Source organism: Puma concolor, chromosome E2, assembly GCF_028749965.1.
Source record: "Puma concolor isolate L17-30 chromosome E2, mPumCon1.1.hap2, whole genome shotgun sequence".
NCBI lineage: Eukaryota > Metazoa > Chordata > Mammalia > Carnivora > Felidae > Puma > Puma concolor.
In genome coordinates this window covers 56,212,954-56,231,270 of record NC_141681.1, presented here as the reverse complement: position 1 = coordinate 56,231,270, position 18,317 = coordinate 56,212,954, and the positions used below count along the sequence as shown (strand labels likewise).

General features: G+C 42.2%; 1 protein-coding gene across 1 annotated transcript; it reads left to right on the top strand.

The window, feature by feature from the left end:
- Positions 1-1,507: 1,507 nt before the first annotated feature.
- Positions 1,508-16,728, top strand: LOC112850850 (uncharacterized). Its single transcript, XM_086688371.1, is given in 6 exon segments — positions 1,508-3,022; positions 9,581-9,710; positions 12,441-12,567; positions 12,844-12,936; positions 13,860-15,629; positions 15,632-16,728. Coding segments are annotated over 5 exon segments (2,085 nt in total). The 5' UTR covers positions 1,508-3,022; positions 9,581-9,686; the 3' UTR covers positions 15,703-16,728.
- Positions 16,729-18,317: the final 1,589 nt, after the last annotated feature.

The following is an 18,317-nucleotide window of genomic DNA, read 5'->3' as shown; positions in this document are numbered from 1 at the left end:
ATTTGTTTCCGTGAAGTATTCATAAAAGTGAAGGCAGTTGTTGCCTGTAACTAAAAATCTATTAATTCTACCTAGTTGCCAGCTGTGTAAAGTGGAGTATGTACAATTATTAAAACATTTGTATTCTAGAATATACCATACAGAAAAGTATATTAAATACAATCACACACATATGTATTAGTTTAACATAAAATGGCAACACCCATGTGTTAACAATTATGTACTACCACTCAGATCAAGCCATAGAACATTCCAGAAGCCCAATTTATCCCTTTCCAGTAAACACCCTTACATCATTTTTAAATTTTTAATATTTATTTTTGAGAGAGAGAGAAAGACAGAGTGCAAGTGGGGGAGGGGCAGACACGGAATCCGAAGCAGGCTCCAGGCTCTGAGCTGTCAGCACAGAGCCCAACATGGGGCTCAAACTCTCGAACCTGGAGATCATGATCTGAGCCAAAGTCGGATGCTTAACTGACTGAGCCACCCAGGCGTTCCTCCTTCTCATCATTTTCAATGGTCCCGATCCCTTCACAGAGATAGCCCTGGAATGCTATTCTAGATTTTTTCCACAAACACTTCTGTGTGTGTGGAAGTTCACAAGGTGAGTTAAAATTTTATTTGAAAATATAAGGGTGTCTGGATGACTCAGTTGGTTAAGTGTCTGACTTGATTTTGGCTCAGGTCATGATCTCATGGTTCCTGGGTTGGAGCTCTGCTTCAGGCTCTGTGCTGAAGGCGGGAGCCTGTTTGGGATTCTTTCTGTCCCTTTCTCTGCCCTTCTGCCACTCACAGTCTCTGTCTCTCTCAAAAATAAACTTAAAAAATCTTATTTGAAAATATAAAGGGCCTAAAGAACAAAAACAGGCTCATAGAAAAAGAATATGGTAGGAGACCTTGCTTTATCGGATTGTTAAGACTTGGAAAGCTCCCATAGCTAAAACATAGTGGTACCGGCACAGGGATAAACAAAGAGACCAATGGAACAGAACGTCCTAAGTCAGAGCCATGAAGGTAAGGAGACTTGATTTATGACAGATGGTACTACATAGCAGTGGGGGAAACCGACTAAATAATGCTGCTGGGATCATTATCTGTGCGGTATTCACAAAAACAAATGACTGGTGGGCTGTGACTAACGAGGATACACAGGATCCTTCTTTAATGTACTCAGTTTATGTTGGGACACGGGATACAAGAGTTAATCTTCTGGCGTGGACCTCGGGTCCCAGTGAATGCTTCACAACCGTCTCTCATCGCGAAGCACACATCCAGAGCGCTCTCCTCGTACCGCCCCTGCTCCTCCAGATCCAGTTCTAGCCTCCTAATCCCCGTTTTCTCAAATGTGCCGTGAACGCCTCCGGATTCCCAGCCCTGAAGTCCGCTCTTCCCTGTACGGATCCAGACTTTCTCAATATGGCCGCGCCCTCAGAGCGGCTTCCAAAGGGCGACGAGACAGAGCGGGAGCGGCCATTTCCGGCTCAGGCCTGGTCTGTGATTGGCTTAGCGTCCCGGTGAGGTTGGAAGACTGCAGGAGAGAGCGCTGAGGTTCTACTAAGCATGCGCGACCGCACGGACAGCCGCTGCCGAGGTGGAAGAACCGGACATGAGAAGTCTCGAAAAGTGGAGAAAGGATGGGCTGGATTTGCACCTTTCGTGTCTGGCCGGCCTACTCCGGTCGCCTACGGTGGCCATCTCGCTCTCCGTACAGCGCACGACGCAAGATGGCGGGCACGATCCGCAATGGCCGCTCCCGCCAATACGCAGCGAAATCGTCGCGGCGGAGTTAGCCAGCGGTAATTCCAGCCGGGGCCGGAGTGAGGGTTTGTGGCTTGATCGCTCACTCCAAAGTGCTACTGAATCTGAGTAATGGCTCTGGACACGGGCCAGCACACCAGGTGAACGGAAGCGGAAGTGGCGTATTGAGGATTGGGTTCCCACGGCGTAAGGTCACAGATTCGCGGTCGAGGTCCTGTGAGGTTTCTGCAGGCTCCTTTCAGAGTCCCTCGTTGTGGGAATTCCTCGACCTGAGCTGCGGTTTGCGGTGGGTGCTCGTAGGAAGGTGCTTGTTTAAGGCGGTTTGGAGGCTGTCGGAGTCTTCGGCTGGCATCAGTGTTTAGGACGAGAGACCATTCCTGCTGACAGTGACAGGTGTGCTTCGGAACGCGCCCCCAAGCCGTAGACAGAGGCTCTGGGGGAGCCACTGACCCAGGGGCCCGGGGCCCATCGGGGTCCGGTCGGTGAGGAAAGGATTGGGGGTTAGTCGTCTGGGGTTCCTGTGGTCCGAGTTCGAGCATCCGAGGGGTTCGTGACCCTGTGAAAATAGCTGTCTGGGGGGGGGGGGGGGGGGCTGTGAGTAGGTGCAGGAGCGAAGGGCAGGGTGTGCAGCAGCCTGGCGTCCGTGGGAGAGGTGGGTGGGGTTGGCACGCGAGGAGGCCTCAGGTAGACAGACATTGGGGTGTGTATGAAGCATTGAAATATTACGTTTCCCAGCTTTTCATACCGAATTTTAAGCATAAAGAGAACTCGAAAGAACAGCAAAGTGATCACGAGTATACCTGCCATACATAGATCCATTGTTAAAAATTGTGCCATGAACACTGTGTGCGCGTGTCAGCCAGTGTATGCGTGTTTGCATGCGAGTGAAATCATGTTAGTCCTAGCTTTTTATGTCCGTTCTGCTACTTGTTTGTGTGATTTGGGGTGAGGTACCAAGTTCTATCTATAATTCGCATTTTTCCCATGCAGACAAATTGGTATCTACCTCACAGAGGTACTCCTGAGGGCCCTACCTTCATGACCTCATCAAACCTAATTGTCTCCCAAAGGCCCTGTGTCCAAATACACAACTAATCCTGAGTTTGGAGGCTGTGAATTTTTTTTTTTATTTTTTTAAGTAGGTTCCCCGCCCTAGGTAGGGCTTGAACTCACAACCCGGGACCCTGAGATCAAGCGTGGCATGCTCTACTGACTGAGTCAGCCAGGCGCCACCTAGACGACATAAATATTAAGTCCATAACAGGTAGGTACTTGACAAAAGGAAGTTATCGTTATATACTTATCATCAATAAAAGCGGATAAAAATCACCTTAAAGTGTCTGTACTATTTTGAAATGTATTTTTAAACCGAATTATATTTTGTATCTATTTTCCTTTTTTATCTTTTTTTTTTAAATTTTTTTTTAACGTTTATTTATTTTTGCGACAGAGAGAGACAGAGCATGAACGGGGGATGGTCAGAGAGAGGGAGACACAGAATCTGAAACAGGCTCCAGGCTCTGAGCTGTCAGCACAGAGCCCGATGCGGGGCTCGAACTCACGGACCGCGAGATCATGACCTGAGCCGAAGTCGGACGCCTAACCGACCGAGCCACCCAGGCACCCCTATTTTCCTTTTTTAATATATAAAAGTAGGCCGGCTTAACTGCATATTTCATATTTCAAAGGCTTCTGGTTTAGTTTTACCAAACTCCCCAGTAATGTTCCATTATGTAATGCTTGCACACACTCTGTGCCAGGCTTTTCTACATCTTTAGTGACACTGGGTGTATCATCCTTTTATGAGTTTTTTCTAGTGTGATAGCCCCATTTAGAAAAAGGTGATTAACCTCAGCTTTTCTTTATAGTTTTGTTTAATTAAAGGTCATATTTGATTATTTAAAAATGGAAAAGTCTCCATGCTTATTCATCTTCCTAGTCCCTCCTTTTAACTCTCCCAAACTTTGGAACTACTGTTCACAAATTAGTATGTAGTATTCCCTTGACTTTTATAATTTTATCACGTCTATGAATACCATAAGAGTACACTCTTTAATTTTTCTAGTTTGTAAGTGTTATAATAAGGATCTTATAATGTGGTCTTCTGAGGCTTGCTTTTCTTGATTCATTACAAGTCTGTGATTGAGGGTGCCTGGGTGGCTCAGTCAGTTGAGCATCTGAGTCTCTCGATTTCAGCTCAGGTCATGATCCTAGGGTCATGGGATTGATCCCTGTGTCAGGCTCGATGCTCAGCCTGGAGCCTGCTTAAGATGCTCTCTCCCTCTGCCCCTCTCCCCTGCTTGCACTCTCTCTCTAAAATAAAAAAAAATTTTTTTAATTATTTATTAAAAACATTTCTTAAATGTTTTTATTTTTGAGACAGAGACAGAGCATGAGCAGGGGAGGGGCAGAGAGAGACACACAGGATCAGAAGCAGGCTCCAGGCTATCAGCACAGAGGCCGATGCAGGGCTCAAACTCATGGACTGTGAGATCATGACCTGAGCTGAAGTCGGACGCCTAACCGACTGAGTCACCCAGGTGCCCCCAATTTTGTTTAATTAAAAAAAAAGTCTGTGATTCATCCATCTTGCATGTAAGTTTGGCTCATTAAAATGAATTTCATTGTGGGGTGCCTGGGTGGCGCAGTCGGTTAAGCGTCCGACTTCAGCCAGGTCACGATCTCGCGGTCCGTGAGTTCGAGCCCCGCGTCAGGCTCTGGGCTGATGGCTCGGAGCCTGGAGCCTGTTTCCGATTCTGTGTCTCCCTCTCTCTCTGCCCCTCCCCCGTTCATGCTCTGTCTCTCTCTGTCCCACAAATAAATAAACGTTGAAAAAAATTAAAAAAAAAAAATGAATTTCATTGCATGAATATAGTGTAGTTCACGCATCCATTCTCCTACTGTTGGACATTCGTATTGTTTCTGGGTTTCGGCTGTTAAAAGTAGTGAAGTTCCAAAGTCTTATATATCTCCTGGTCATTGTGAGAATCTATATAGTCTAGCCCAGAAGTATAATTTCTGACATAAAATAGATGAATTTTCATCTAGAAGGAAAAGCCAAATTTCTCTTGTACCACCTTACTCTCTCATCAGTATTGTAAAAGTGTCTGTTGATCAGTAAGCTTTCCCACACTTAGTATTTTCATTCTTGTTTTTGACCATCTTTTGGGTGTCAAAGTCCTCTCGTTGTGGTCTCCATATGTACTATTCTCATAACTATGATGGTTGATTATCTTTTTTCTTTAATTTTAATGTTTATTTATTTTGAGAGAGAGAAAGACACAGCATGAGTTGGGGAGGGGCAGAGAGAGAGGAGAGAGAGAATCCTAGGCAGGCTCCACACTGTCAGCACAGTGCCTGATGTGGGGCTCAAACTCACAAAACCGTGAGATCATGACCTGAGCCGAGATCAAGAGTCGGATACTTAACCAACTGAGCCACCTGGGTGCCCCGATTATCTTTTTATATGTTCATTGGCCAGTTTTATTTTATTTACTTACTTTAATTTTTAAATTTCATTACAGTTGATACAACAACGTTACAGGTGTACAACATAGTGATTCAACATCTTTATATATTACGTTGGCCAATTTTAAAACTTACAAGTTTGTCTTTACTCATTTTAGAGAATAGTCACGTACTTAGAAACTTAGTCTTTTGCTAGGTATTTTGTGATAAACCATTTGCCTGGGCTTTGTCCTCAGTTCCTGGGAGGTAGCCTCTAAACTGTTGGAATGTCCTAAGTGACAGGCGTGTCCCTGTTATTATTCATGGTGGGTCTATGGGTAGTTTATGCCAATGAAGACACTTGGCATGGGGCTATTTATGCCAGAAAGACCAACCATGCGATTAGGGGGTGGGGGCTTTGAGCCTGGTGAGACCAGCCTTAGCTCCAAGATGGTAGTGGTGCTGGAGGCTGAGTCAAATGGCCAGTGATTAAATCAGTCCTGCTTACTGATTAATGAAATTCTAATAAAAACTACAGACACTGAAACTCAGATGCACCTCTGTGGTGGCAATACCCTACATATTGGCACTCGTGGATATGCTGGATGGATAAGTAATGTGTCCCAACTCCCAGAGGATAGGACAATGGAAACTTCTGGTTTGGGATCCTCCCGAACCTCACCCTCTTGTCCCTCTCTCCATTTGACTGCTTACAATTTGCATTCTTTTGCTATAATGTTACCTTGCACAGGTTCCCCCCAGGTACTTCATAGGTTTTGCTGGTATTGTGAATACTGGTTATAACCCCTTTTAAACCTTAGTTGTTTTTTGAATGTGAAATTCCAATTGATGTTTATATTGATCTCAAAACAGTTGCATAATGACAGTTTTGGGTTTTTCCAGTCTTCTTTCAATTGGTTTTGCCCATTTTATTGCTCAGGTTCTGATCTGTGGTACATTTTTGACTAAAGGTTCAGTGAGAGGTTATCCATGTCCCTGAGTTTAAAGAAATGTGCTGTGGATTATTTTGTAGATACTCTTTCTTGTCTATTTCTAGTTTAGTAATATATTTTTTTTAATTGAGTGGCTTGGGGTTTTCTGACATCTCTTTTCTTCATCTTTTGAGAGAATTAAATGGTTCTTATTAAACTATCCTTGCGGGGCGCCTGGGTGGCGCAGTCGGTTAAGCCTCCGACTTTAGCCAGGTCACGATCTCGCGGTCCGTGAGTTCGAGCCCCGCGTCGGGCTCTGGGCGGATGGCTCAGAGCCTGGAGCCTGTTTCCGATTCTGTGTCTCCCTCTCTCTCTGCCCCTCCCCCGTTCATGCTCCGTCTCTCTCTGTCCCAAAAATAAATAAAAACGAAGAAAAAAAAATTAAAAAAAAAAAATAAACTATCCTTGCATTACTGGAATAAAGTCAGCTGTGCGTAGTACAGTTCTTCTGTATTCAGTTTTCCTAGTATGTACCTCCTACATACCAGTGGATACAGTTATCTAGCATTTTATTTCGAGGTTTTTTTTAATTATTTTTTTCCTAAGCAATCTCTGCACCCAACATGGGGCTCACACTCACAACCCTGAGATCAAGAGTTGCATCCTCAGGGTGCCTGGGTGGCTCAGTCGGTTAAACATCTGACTCCGGCTCAGGTCATGATCTTGTGCTTGATGAGTTCAAGCCCTGCATCAAGCTCTGTGCTTTCAGCTTTGGATCCTCTGTCTCCCTTTTCTCTGCCCCTCCCCCTCTCATGTGCACTCACTCGTCTCTCTCTCTCAGATATAAATAAACATTAAAAAAAGAGAATACCATTAAAAACAAAAGAGTTGCATGCTCTACCCACTGAGCCAGCCAGGAGTCCCTTATTTCAGGTTTTTATAGAGAAGCTAATAAATGCAATTGGCCTATAAATTTCTTTCTCCCATTGTCTTTGAAATCCAGTTGTTTTCTTCAGTTCTCCTACAGTCTAAGACACAGAGTTGTATTTTCTTTCAGAGTTCTCAGCAGTGTGATATTGAGAGTAATAAACTGTGTCCAAGTATTTCCAGGATGTCCTGGCATCTCTACATTACTCTGTGGTAAATTAATTTTGCATAGCCAGAATTAATTATTTAACAGTCAGCACTGCTCGGAGTACATAAGAGATCCAGCAGGGATTTTGTGTGAAGATAAAGTCTCAACAAGAGATAAGTATTTGAGACCGCCCCTCGGTCTTTTAAATTATAGCCATTCTGGGGCACCTGGCAAGTCTTGATCTCAGGGTCATGAGTTGGAGCTCCACATTGGGCCTAGAGCTTACTTATAAATAAATAAATACATATATACACACATATGTAAACACATAAATAAATGACCATTCTAACAGGTTTGTAGCAATATTTTATTTTGGTTTTAATTTGCTTTCGTTGTGTAACCTAAAACAGTTTTTCATGTGCTTAATTGCTGTCTATGTTTGGGAGGAAGTGTTTGTTTAAATCTTTTGTTCCTTTTTTTACTAGATTGTCTCTTTTGTGAAGTTGGAAAAGTTCTTCATATTTTTTACATAGAAGTCTTTCAATCAAGTATGCACTTCATTAATGTTTTACTCTAACCTCCTCTGGCTTCATCCTTCATTTTACAACTATCTTTTGCATATCAAAAATGTTTAGTAATGAGGAAGTCCAATTTATCAATTTTTTTTTTATTGTGCGTTTTGTGCCCTGTAATAAATCTTTGCCTAATCCAAGATCACTTAAAGTTTGTCTGTGCTTGGGGCTCCTGGATGGCTCAGTCAGTTAAACATTCAACTCTTGATTTCAGCTCAAGTCATGATCTCATGTCCACTGACAGCACAGAGGCTGCTTGGGATTCTCTCTTTCTCTCTCTCTCTGCCCCGCTTCCTCCCCCTTCTCTCTTCTCTCTCCTAAAACAAATAAATAAACTTAAAAATTTTTTTCTGTGCTTTCTTCTAGAAGTATCACAGTTTCAGTTCTTACAACTGTAATCTATTTGAGTTAATTTTGGTATGAGGTAAACGTAAATGTCCTCCTAGTGTTTCAGTCACATTTGTTAAACATTTTAAAGTTTTTCATCATGTTCATGCTTGTCCCTAATGTGTTGAATATATGGAGTATATATATAATAGCATTTGTTTTTAATTTTTTAATGTTTATTTTTGAGAGAGAGACAGAGACAGAGACAGAGACAGCACAAGCAGGGGAGGGACAGAGATAGAGGGAGACAAAGAATCCAAAGCATGCTCCAGGCTACAAGCTGTCAGCACAGAGCCTGACATGGGGCTCGAACCCACAAACCATGAGATCATGACCTGAGCTTACCCTACTGAGCCACCCAGGTGTGCCTATGATAGCGTTTTTAGCGTACTGGGTGCCAGGTCTCTCCCTTTGGCCATTTTTGTCTCTTTCTCTTGCTTGATTTCCCCCCTAGCCGTGGGTCATATTTCCTTGCTTCTCTGCATCTCTGGTCATTTTTGATTGGATATCATATCGTCAGCTTCACACTGTTTGCAAGATTTTCTTTGATTCCTTTCACTACTTTTGAGGTTTGCTCTGGGATGTAACCAAGTTACTCTGAAAGAGTTTTGATTCTTTGGAGGCTTTCTTTTAAGCTTTCTTAGGTGGGGCCATAAGAGTCTTTTTGGTCTTATTTTGTCCCCATTATTGAGGTAATATTCTCCTGAGACCTCTGCACATTTGAAAAACAGGCATACTAGAAGGTCTTTCCACCCAGGCTAGTCAGAACACTGGCTGTTCCTGATCTGGTGTGAGCTCCAGGAATTGTCGGACCTTCTCCCTTCCTCACAGTTCATTAGACCTTAGCCAGAGACTCAAAAGAACCCTCTGTGCATCTGCAGAGTGAGTTTTCCCTCTCTCTCTTCTGGTATACTGCCTGGCAAGTGCTTGTCATCTTTGCTTCCTCAGACTTTGACTTGTTTATCATTAATTCAGCAAGCCTGCTAGACTCTTTGGGTTCCTTCTCCCCAACTGTGGCCTAGAAGGTCTCCAGGCAGTGAGTCTCAGCTCACCAATGTTCCCCTTCTTCTCTGACTTCTGTGTCTGAAAATAGTTGTTTTAGATATTTCCCCCTTCTTTTTTAGTTGATTAGGCTGAAAGGATGATTCATCATTCTGGTAATTTCCCTGGAATCAGATTCTATCATTTCTGAGGGTTTGCGTCTTAATCCTTGGTCCACCAGTTACCGTGTGGCTTTTAGTTAGGGGTTTGATCTTTCTTTTCTTTCAAATGGAATAATTATAGTCTAGCCACTAGGATTGTGAGGGTTAAGTGAGAAAAGAAGACGCTTAAAAACAGTTCCTTGCCTGCACAGGAGCTTGCTTTTATTATTATTTCCACGCCAAACAAATCTTTCTTTGAATCCATAGATGCTGCCTTCCCAGAATGAGGCACTTCCTATAAAGGAAAAAAAGTAGATCTCGAGTCTAGAAATTCATCCTTACTGAGGATACTCTTGACACCGGAGACACCTGAATGCTGAAAATGACCAAGTCCCAGGTGAGCTGTTTATTTCCCATATTTCTAGAGGTTTATAAAAATGCATACAATCTGATGCTTGCCAGAGTTGGTAAGGGAGTGAGGAGTTGGGCAAAATGGGTGAAGGGAAGTGGAAGATACAGGCTTTCAATTTTGGAATGAAGAAATCATGAGCATAAAAGCTACAGCATAGGGTAGCACCTGGGTGGCCCAGTCGGGTGAGCGGCCGGCTCTTGATTTCACTCAAGTCATGATCCCAGGATCTTGGAATCGAGTCCCATATCAGGCTTCACGCTGAGAGCCTAAAATTCCCTCTCTCCCTCTGCCCCTTCCCTACTCACACTCTCTTTCTAAAATAAAACAATTAAAAAAAATTTTTTTAATGTACAGCATAGGGAATGTAATCAATGATATTGTAATAGTGTTGTATTTAGACAGCTACACATGCAGTGAACATGACATGACTATAGTTTGTTGAATCTCTATTATACAACTGAAACTAATGTAACATTGTGTGACAACTAATTAACTAGTTAACGATTTAAAACACTACACAAAGTGAACTATGTATATAGATACATTGCAGCTGGGAGAGATGTGCTTAGACCCAGAGACGGAATAAATGATCCAGAGGAGCCAATGAGGAAGGGAGTTCTAGCTAATCTGCATGTCACATGTTGCAAGGTGCTAACAGTTGGAACATTGCCACATAAGCAGTGGGATCCAGAGCTGAGTTGCAGACATATCTGTGGTAATACTGGAAACCATCACAAAAGAATAAAAACATAAGATTTACTTTGTATAGGGGCACCTGGGTGGCTCAGTTAGTTAAAGTGTCTGACTTGCGCTCAGGTCATGATCTAACCACTTGTGAGTTCGAGCCCCACATCAGGCTCTGTGCTGACAGCTCAGAGCTTGGAGCCTGCTTCCAATTCTGTGTCTTCCTCTCTCTCTGCCCCTCCCCTGCTCATGCTCTGTCTGTCTCTCTTTCTCTCAAAAATTAATAAACATTTTTTAAAAAAGGGATTTACTTTGTATATAAGGAGGAAGCACATGAACTTTTTGAGTAAATATTTCCCAGGCATTAAGTGTGAAGAAGTGTCCTCAAATATCGATGGGTATTCTTCTCCTGTCCTTCTCCAGAGTATGGACCCAGTGAACGGTCATCTTCCTAAGGAAATGTAGGAGGTATAAAAGGCATAGCTAGAAAACTTAAAAAAAATACCTTCTTACTTGCGAAGAGTAATGCTCACCTAAGGGTCATTGTGCAGATCATTGTGTTAACACATATGAAGTGTTTAGAGCAATACACAGTAAGTGCTTTCTGTTTGCTTTTGTATCATGAGTTAATATGTAGCACAGTCAATTTCTAAAAGGTAATTCTGAGCATAACATACTTTTGTATATGCAAAACACTGCAGGCGCACCTGGCTGGCTCGGTTGGAAGAGCATGTGACTCTTGATCTTGGGGTCATGAGTTCAAGCCCTGCATTTGGTGTAGAGATTACATACATAAACTAACTTAAAAAAAAAAGAAAAAGAAAAAAGAAAAACACTATAGTGTCTACCAAGTGTCTATAGGAAATATAAACACTTGCTCCAAGGTCTGTTGCTGCCTGTGCCCAGGGCATCTGTTCTCTTTGGCCTCTTTTGTCTCGCTGAACTTTTTGCAGTTTCTTGAAGCCAGTATGGTACTTAACACTTTTTTTTTTAAACTTTATTTATTTTGAGAGAAAAAGAAAGAGCACAAGCAGGAGAGGGGGAGAGAGAGGATCCCAAGCAGGCTCAGCGCTGTCAGCACAAAGCCCAACTTGGGGCTTGAACCCACGAACCGTGAGATCATGACCTGAGCTGAAATCAAGAGTCAGCTGTTCCACTGACCGAGCCACCCAGGCTCCCCAGGATTTAACACTTTGAACTCGTCCTCCCTTTGGAAGACCCATGGCTCCCACCTCTTCTAGCTCTTACTGTGGGACACACCACTAAACATACCGGATGTAGCTCTAGCTTGACCACTTCTTCAGGACTGTTATTTCTCCACCAACTTGTGCCCATGTTTTAACTTGAGTATACTTCTGTTGTAACCCTTAAACCATAATGTCTTCCCGTATGTCAACTCTGTCAAGGAGTGTACTTGCCACTCTGCACTATCAGAAGCTACATGAAGGCTGGATTATGCTTTATTTCCTTTTTTAGTGCATATGTATTCCTATTACAGTAGGTAACATTACTCATTTTTAAAAAGTTAACTTGAGAGAAAAGAGTATACGCACATGTGAATGGGGAGGGGCAGAGAGGGGCAGGGGGTGGGAGAGAGAGAGAGAGAGAATGAATGAATGAATCAATCAGTCCATCCATCCCAACCAGTCTCCGTGCTGTCAGCACAGAGCCGACTCGGGGCTTGATCTCACAAACCGTGAGATCATGACCCGAGCTGAGCTCGAGTTGGACACTTAACCAACTGAGCCACCCAGGCGCCCCAACATTAAACACTCCTAAGGTGGGCTGCAGATGGTTTTTAGGCAAAGTTTTAGCAACATTTCGCATGGGTGAATGAATGAGTGAAGTGAATGAAGAATGCAGAAAGGATAGCTTAAATGAAGTCATTAGCCCACAAAGCATAAATCAAAACTAGGCATGGAGAAATACTTGTTTATAAATGTCTATAGCAAAAATAATCAGAATAACATCTGTCTCCTACATTTTTTCCGTTATATTAACTCCAGATCAAAAAGGGTTATGTTATTACAGGGCTTATTGTCATTCAGTGATGTGGCTGTGGATTTCACCTGCGAAGAATGGGAGCTACTGGATCCTGTTCAGAAGAACCTCTACCGGGACGTGATGTTGGAAAATTACAGCAACCTAATGTCATTGGGTAAAGACGACTTTCCTACATATCTCAGCATGAGCCCATTAATTGCCCCTTTTTCCCCCCCATTGCTACAATTTATGGGTACTCCGATATCCTTAGTGATTTTGGACTTGGAAAGGTGATAGAACCTACTTTCCTTATGACCAGTGACGGTACTTATTTTCATTTTTGGAATAAAGAGTTTGTGTTCTGCTGAGATTTACTGTCTGTTCCCTAAAACAGAACTTTCCTTCGATAGGCCCTAATACTGCTCAGTTCTCTGTGATGACCCCTTGACAGGTTATCACGCTCCCTGGCCAGAAGCAACGGTTCCTGTGGAGAAAGGAGTGCAAGGACTGGTAGAGAGAGAATTCCCAAGTTCGTGTAGTCCAGGTGAGTATACCAGCGCAGTGGGAGTTAGCGGAAGCCAAGTGACAGTTGATCTTGGTGCTTTGGGACCCTTGTTATTTTGGGTTTTTTTTCTCATCATCTTTGAACCTTTAGAGGTGACTTTGAGTGAACAGAGGTCACCAGTGTGAATGGTGCTTCCTTCTCTTACCGTGTATGACTCATTTGCTAGCCACCTCAGAGAAGACGTACCTCCTTTTATCTGCTCTGGGTCAGATCTTGGCCTGTTTCATTCGGTCTTTCTTTTTTGGCTCAGTTGTTCTTTTGCAGCTTGTGAGACACAACCCACTTTCCCCATGTCTTACCCATATTCACTTAGCTCTCCTTCTTTTTCTTTCTTTTTTTTTTTTAAAGAGGTATACTTTTTTTTTTTTTAATGTTTGTTTTCGAGAAAGAGGGAGTGAGCAGGGGAGGGGAGAGGGAAGGGGAGACAGAGAATCCCAAGCAGGCTCGCGCTGTCAGTGCAAAGCCCAACATGGGGCTTGAACCCTCAAACCATAAGATCATGACCTGAGCTGAAGTTGCGGACACTCAACCAACTGAGCCACCCAGGCACTCCCACATAGCCCTTCTGTTACGCTTCTAGAGATTTCATAGATTCCCTCCAAAATTTGATGACACCCATGTCCTTCAGTTCATTACTTATTATCTATTTCTTTTATTGGATGCCTCTGACTTCTGTGCACCTGCTGTGTCACTTTCTCCATTCTCTTTAGATAGGGACTTGAGATTCCATCCCCCTCCATTTCATAATGATAGGATTTTTTTTTTTTTTTTCCCTGAAGTAATGTGGCAGGTTTAGGATTAGTATCAGGAAAATATTGAGAATGATGAATCTGTTAAGCAATAATGAAAATAATGCATTGGGAAAAAATTTTTCTCTGAGCAAAACTTTGTTCCATTTGTAGAAAGACCCCTTCAGTGTTTCTCAAGAGGAATACGTTTGAAACAATATTCAGATTCAAAACTTCAGAATAAAAATTCTGCAGAAATGAATTCCAATGAATTAAGTGGCCATGGGAAATCATTTTTCCATACTCCACATGAAACCTGCCATACTTCAGCCCAGTACAGTGAACATAATTTCTGTGTGAAGACTTTCAGCACGGTGAAAAATCTCAAAAGACATCACAGAATTCACACAGAAGGAAAACCTTATGAATGCAGTGAATGTCCCAAATCCTTCAGGTATAAGTCAAAGCTCATAATACACCAGAGAACTCATACAGGAGAGAAGCCGTACAGATGCCCTGAATGTCAGAAAGCTTTCAGTACAAAATGTCATCTTACTCTGCACCAGAGAACTCATACAGGAGAGAAACCGTATGGATGTTTTGAGTGTCCAAAGTCTTTCAGAACAAAGTATCATCTCATTTTACACCACAGGACTCACACAGGAGAGAAACCCTACGAATGCAAAGAGTGTGGCAAAGCCTACAGAGAGAAGACAAAGCTCAGGTTGCATTACCGCACACACACAGGAGAGAAACCTTTTGAGTGTAGTGACTGTGGGAAAGGTTTCATGCAGAAGTCAAACCTACTTATCCATCAAAGAACTCATACAGGAGACAGACCCTATGCATGTAAAGAATGTGAAAAGACCTTCTGCAGTAAGTCTCAGCTTGTTGTTCACCAGCGAACTCACACACGAGAAAAATCGTACGAATGCAAGGAATGTGGGAAAGCCTTCAGTAAAAACTCACATCTCCTGGCGCATCAGAGAATTCATATAGGAGAGAAGCCTTATGAATGCAATGAGTGTGGAAAAGCTTTCGTACACACATCACAGCTCATTGTACATCAGAGAAATCATACAGGAAGAAAACCTTATGAGTGTAAGGAATGTGGGAAAGCCTTCAATAAAAAGTCACACTTCATAACACATCAGAGAATCCATACGGGAGAGAAGCCTTATGAATGCAGTGAATGTGGAAAAGCATTTATAGACAACTCCCAGCTTATCGTTCATCGAAGAACTCACACAGGAGAGAAACCTTATGAGTGCAAGGAATGTGGGAAAGCCTTTAATAAAAAGTCATCCCTCATAACACATCAGAGAATTCATACAGGAGAGAAGCCTTATGAATGCAGTGAGTGTGGAAAAGCCTTCATAGACAAGTCACATCTCATTGTCCATCAGCGAACTCATACAGGAGAGAAACCCTATGAATGCGGTGAGTGTGGAAAAGCTTTCATACGAAAGGCAATGCTCATTGTCCATCACAGAACGCATACAGGAGAGAAACCCTTTGTATGTCTCGAATGCCAGAAAGCCTTTAGCAGTATGGCAATGCTCAGTAGACATCAGTTGATTCACACAGGAGAGAAACCCCATGGATGCAATGAATGTGGAAAAGCTTTCCGCCAAAAAAGCCATCTTATTATCCATCAACGGTGCCATACTGGAGAGAAACCCTATGGGTGTGTTCCATGTGGTCAGATCTTCAACCAGAAGTCACAGCTCATCAGACATCAGAGACGCCACACAGGAGAGAAACCATATCAGTGCACTCAATGTGGGAAAGCCTTTTTTGAGAAATCATACCTCAGTGTTCATCAGAGAAGTCACGTGGGACAGAAACCTTATCATTGTAATGAGTGTGGGAAAACATTCTCTGTCAAGTTCTTTCTCACTTCACATGAGGAAATTCACACAGGAAAGAAATCTTGGGAACACAGCGCTGGAAAGACTTTAGTGAAGGGCCAGATCTCACGGAATACAAAAGAATCCACACAAAGGACACCCTCTGAATGCAGGGAACGTTAGGATAATTTTGGTCTTTGTCAGTTCCAGAAAACTTATCCAGGAGGGGCCTTTTAAATGCAGTGAATATATTCACTGCATAGATGGAAAACCATCTACCACCAGTGTAGCCTAATTTCATTAGGGAAAGGCCTACAAATGAGGTGAAAAGTCAACATCTGTTCTCTAGAAGAGAAATCCCATTATACGTCACACAGAAATAAAACTTGGCTGCAACAGGTGTGTTTGAGGGGTCATCATATAATAGTTTTCACTGAGGGGGAAGAAAAAAACTCGTAAATGTTGGGAATCCTGGAACACCTTCCAAACAAATGAGCTTTCACACCAAAGAAGATAGCTGACTGAAGACTTGTGATAAGAGATGCCTCTGGCATGAAGTCCAAAACTTACTGTGCATCAGATAATACTTATTAAGGAGAGTTAGTGTAATGTAATGACACTGGGCCAGTTGCTTACATATAAACTTTATAATAGAAATTCTGTTCCTGTCACATTACCATTTATTTATAAAAAATACAACATGACGTAGTCAAGAAGAGCAAATAACTGCAGTATGCTAAAAGACAGTTTTGTTTCATGTTTGAATATATGGAATAGTCAAAGCAGTAATTTAAGAAAGGTCCAAGATGTATGTGATTTTGTGTCCAGAGGATTTTTGTAGCACATGTATGTCCTGAGTTTCAGGTTTCATAAGATCATGAAAGAAAATCGTATACCATAAAATTCTTGTTTGTAGGTGTAGAATCCATCAAGAAATGCCAGCATTGTAAATTTTTGTATATCTTCTAAATTGCAAGGGAAGTAATTAGGCTTAAAACTAAACAAGACTTAAAAAAAAAAACTTGGCTGGTATGTGTAAACGGATCTGGTAATACTTTTTAGCCATTTGGGATAATATTCTTTTTTAACACAAATTGTCTTCTGCCACTCTGATTTAATTGATTTAAATATATCAATACGTGTGGTGTAAAAGTTAAATAAGTCTATAGAATAAACAAGGTCCCTTTTCACCATTTCCCTAAATCCTCCCTTTCCTTTTCCATTATTTTTTTTAACGTTTATTTGAGAGAGAGTGAGTGTGTGCGCATGAGCAGGGGAGGGGCAGAGAGAGAGAGAGAGTAGGAGAAAGAGAATCCCAGGCAGGCTCCACACTGTCAGTGCAGAGCCCAATGCTGGGCTCAATCCCCCGAACCATGAGATCAGGAGCCAAAATTCAGAGTCGGAAGCTTAACTGACTGAGCCACCCAGGTACCCCCCCAAAATACTGAGATTTAAGAGTGATGAGTAATCACAACTCTTCTGTCCCTGAGTTTTGAAAAACTGGAAGCAGCTGGTATCTGCCCCACTCTCCTGCTCATATACTCTCTAAAATAAAAAAAGAAACTTTAATTTTAAGTAAATAAAACCTAAAAAAAAAAAAATCCATGTTTAAAGTAATCATTAAGGGAACAGGAACAGAGTGCATATTTTCCAAACGAGTCAAGGGCAAAGGCAGAATGATTAAGAAACAAAAATTATCATGAACCCAAAAGAAGGCAGAGTATAAAGAAACGTGGAATAAAAAAAGATAAATTTACGCTGATAAAAATATTTATAAAAGGAAGTTTTGAACAACATAACAAAAATCAATATAATGGAGGTATTGTATACAATGTTCTCAAAACTCACAGAATTTTCAAGCACTTATTTTCCAAAGTTTACCGTGTTGGCCATGTTCTAGCCTATAATGCAAATCTCAACAAACCTGAAAGGACTAAATAATGTGCACTCTTGTTCTGTAAGCCGACATACACTAAGTCCAGGACAAAAATTAGCTAGAAATCTGTAATTCTGGGAATCAAGAAATAAATTATAAATATTACATTGTTGCAGACCTTGAGTCCGGAGTTCTCTCATGTTCAGCAAGACAGCAGATGCAGAAATGAACACGAGAGAGGCTAATGTCTGGGAGGAGACAAGAGCCCTGAGTAAGGTCCTTTCTCCATATTAGGATCAGAAGGACTACATCTATGATGGTCATGCCGAAAGAGACAATAAAACAGTTATCATTATTCATGTGTGTGAGAGAAAAGGGGTTCCAAAGGTATGTGACGTTAGGGGTTAGGGTCAAGACAAATCAACATCTTGGTGCCAAGCAGGCAGCCCTTCACTGCTGGCACTGTATTTGTCTACCTTTTCTAGGGGCTAAGATGAATGGGGCATGCCACCCTAGGCTTAACAAGGCATATTTCTCGCTAGCAAACCTGGGACAAAGCCTTGCAGCCGCGGCTCTCCACCTCTACCAGCTCTCGGAGGCTTTCGTCCTGTGAAAGCGGCTTTCCGCCCTAAGCCTTGTGAACCCATTGGTGCAAGTTCAGAGAATTCTTAAACTTATCCCTCCACATTGCATGAGTCAAAGAAGAAATCGTTATTTTTCCAACTTTGCATTCTAACAATTTTTAAGTATAAAAAGATTGCAAGTCTAAATAATGATGAGGCCTATGTACCTACAAAATAGGTTCAGCAACTTCACCATTTTGTTATGTACCTATTTTCCATTTAGTTACCTACCTGTTTATCTTTTCAGAATCCTCTGGTCGTAAAGATACTATCACATCTATAT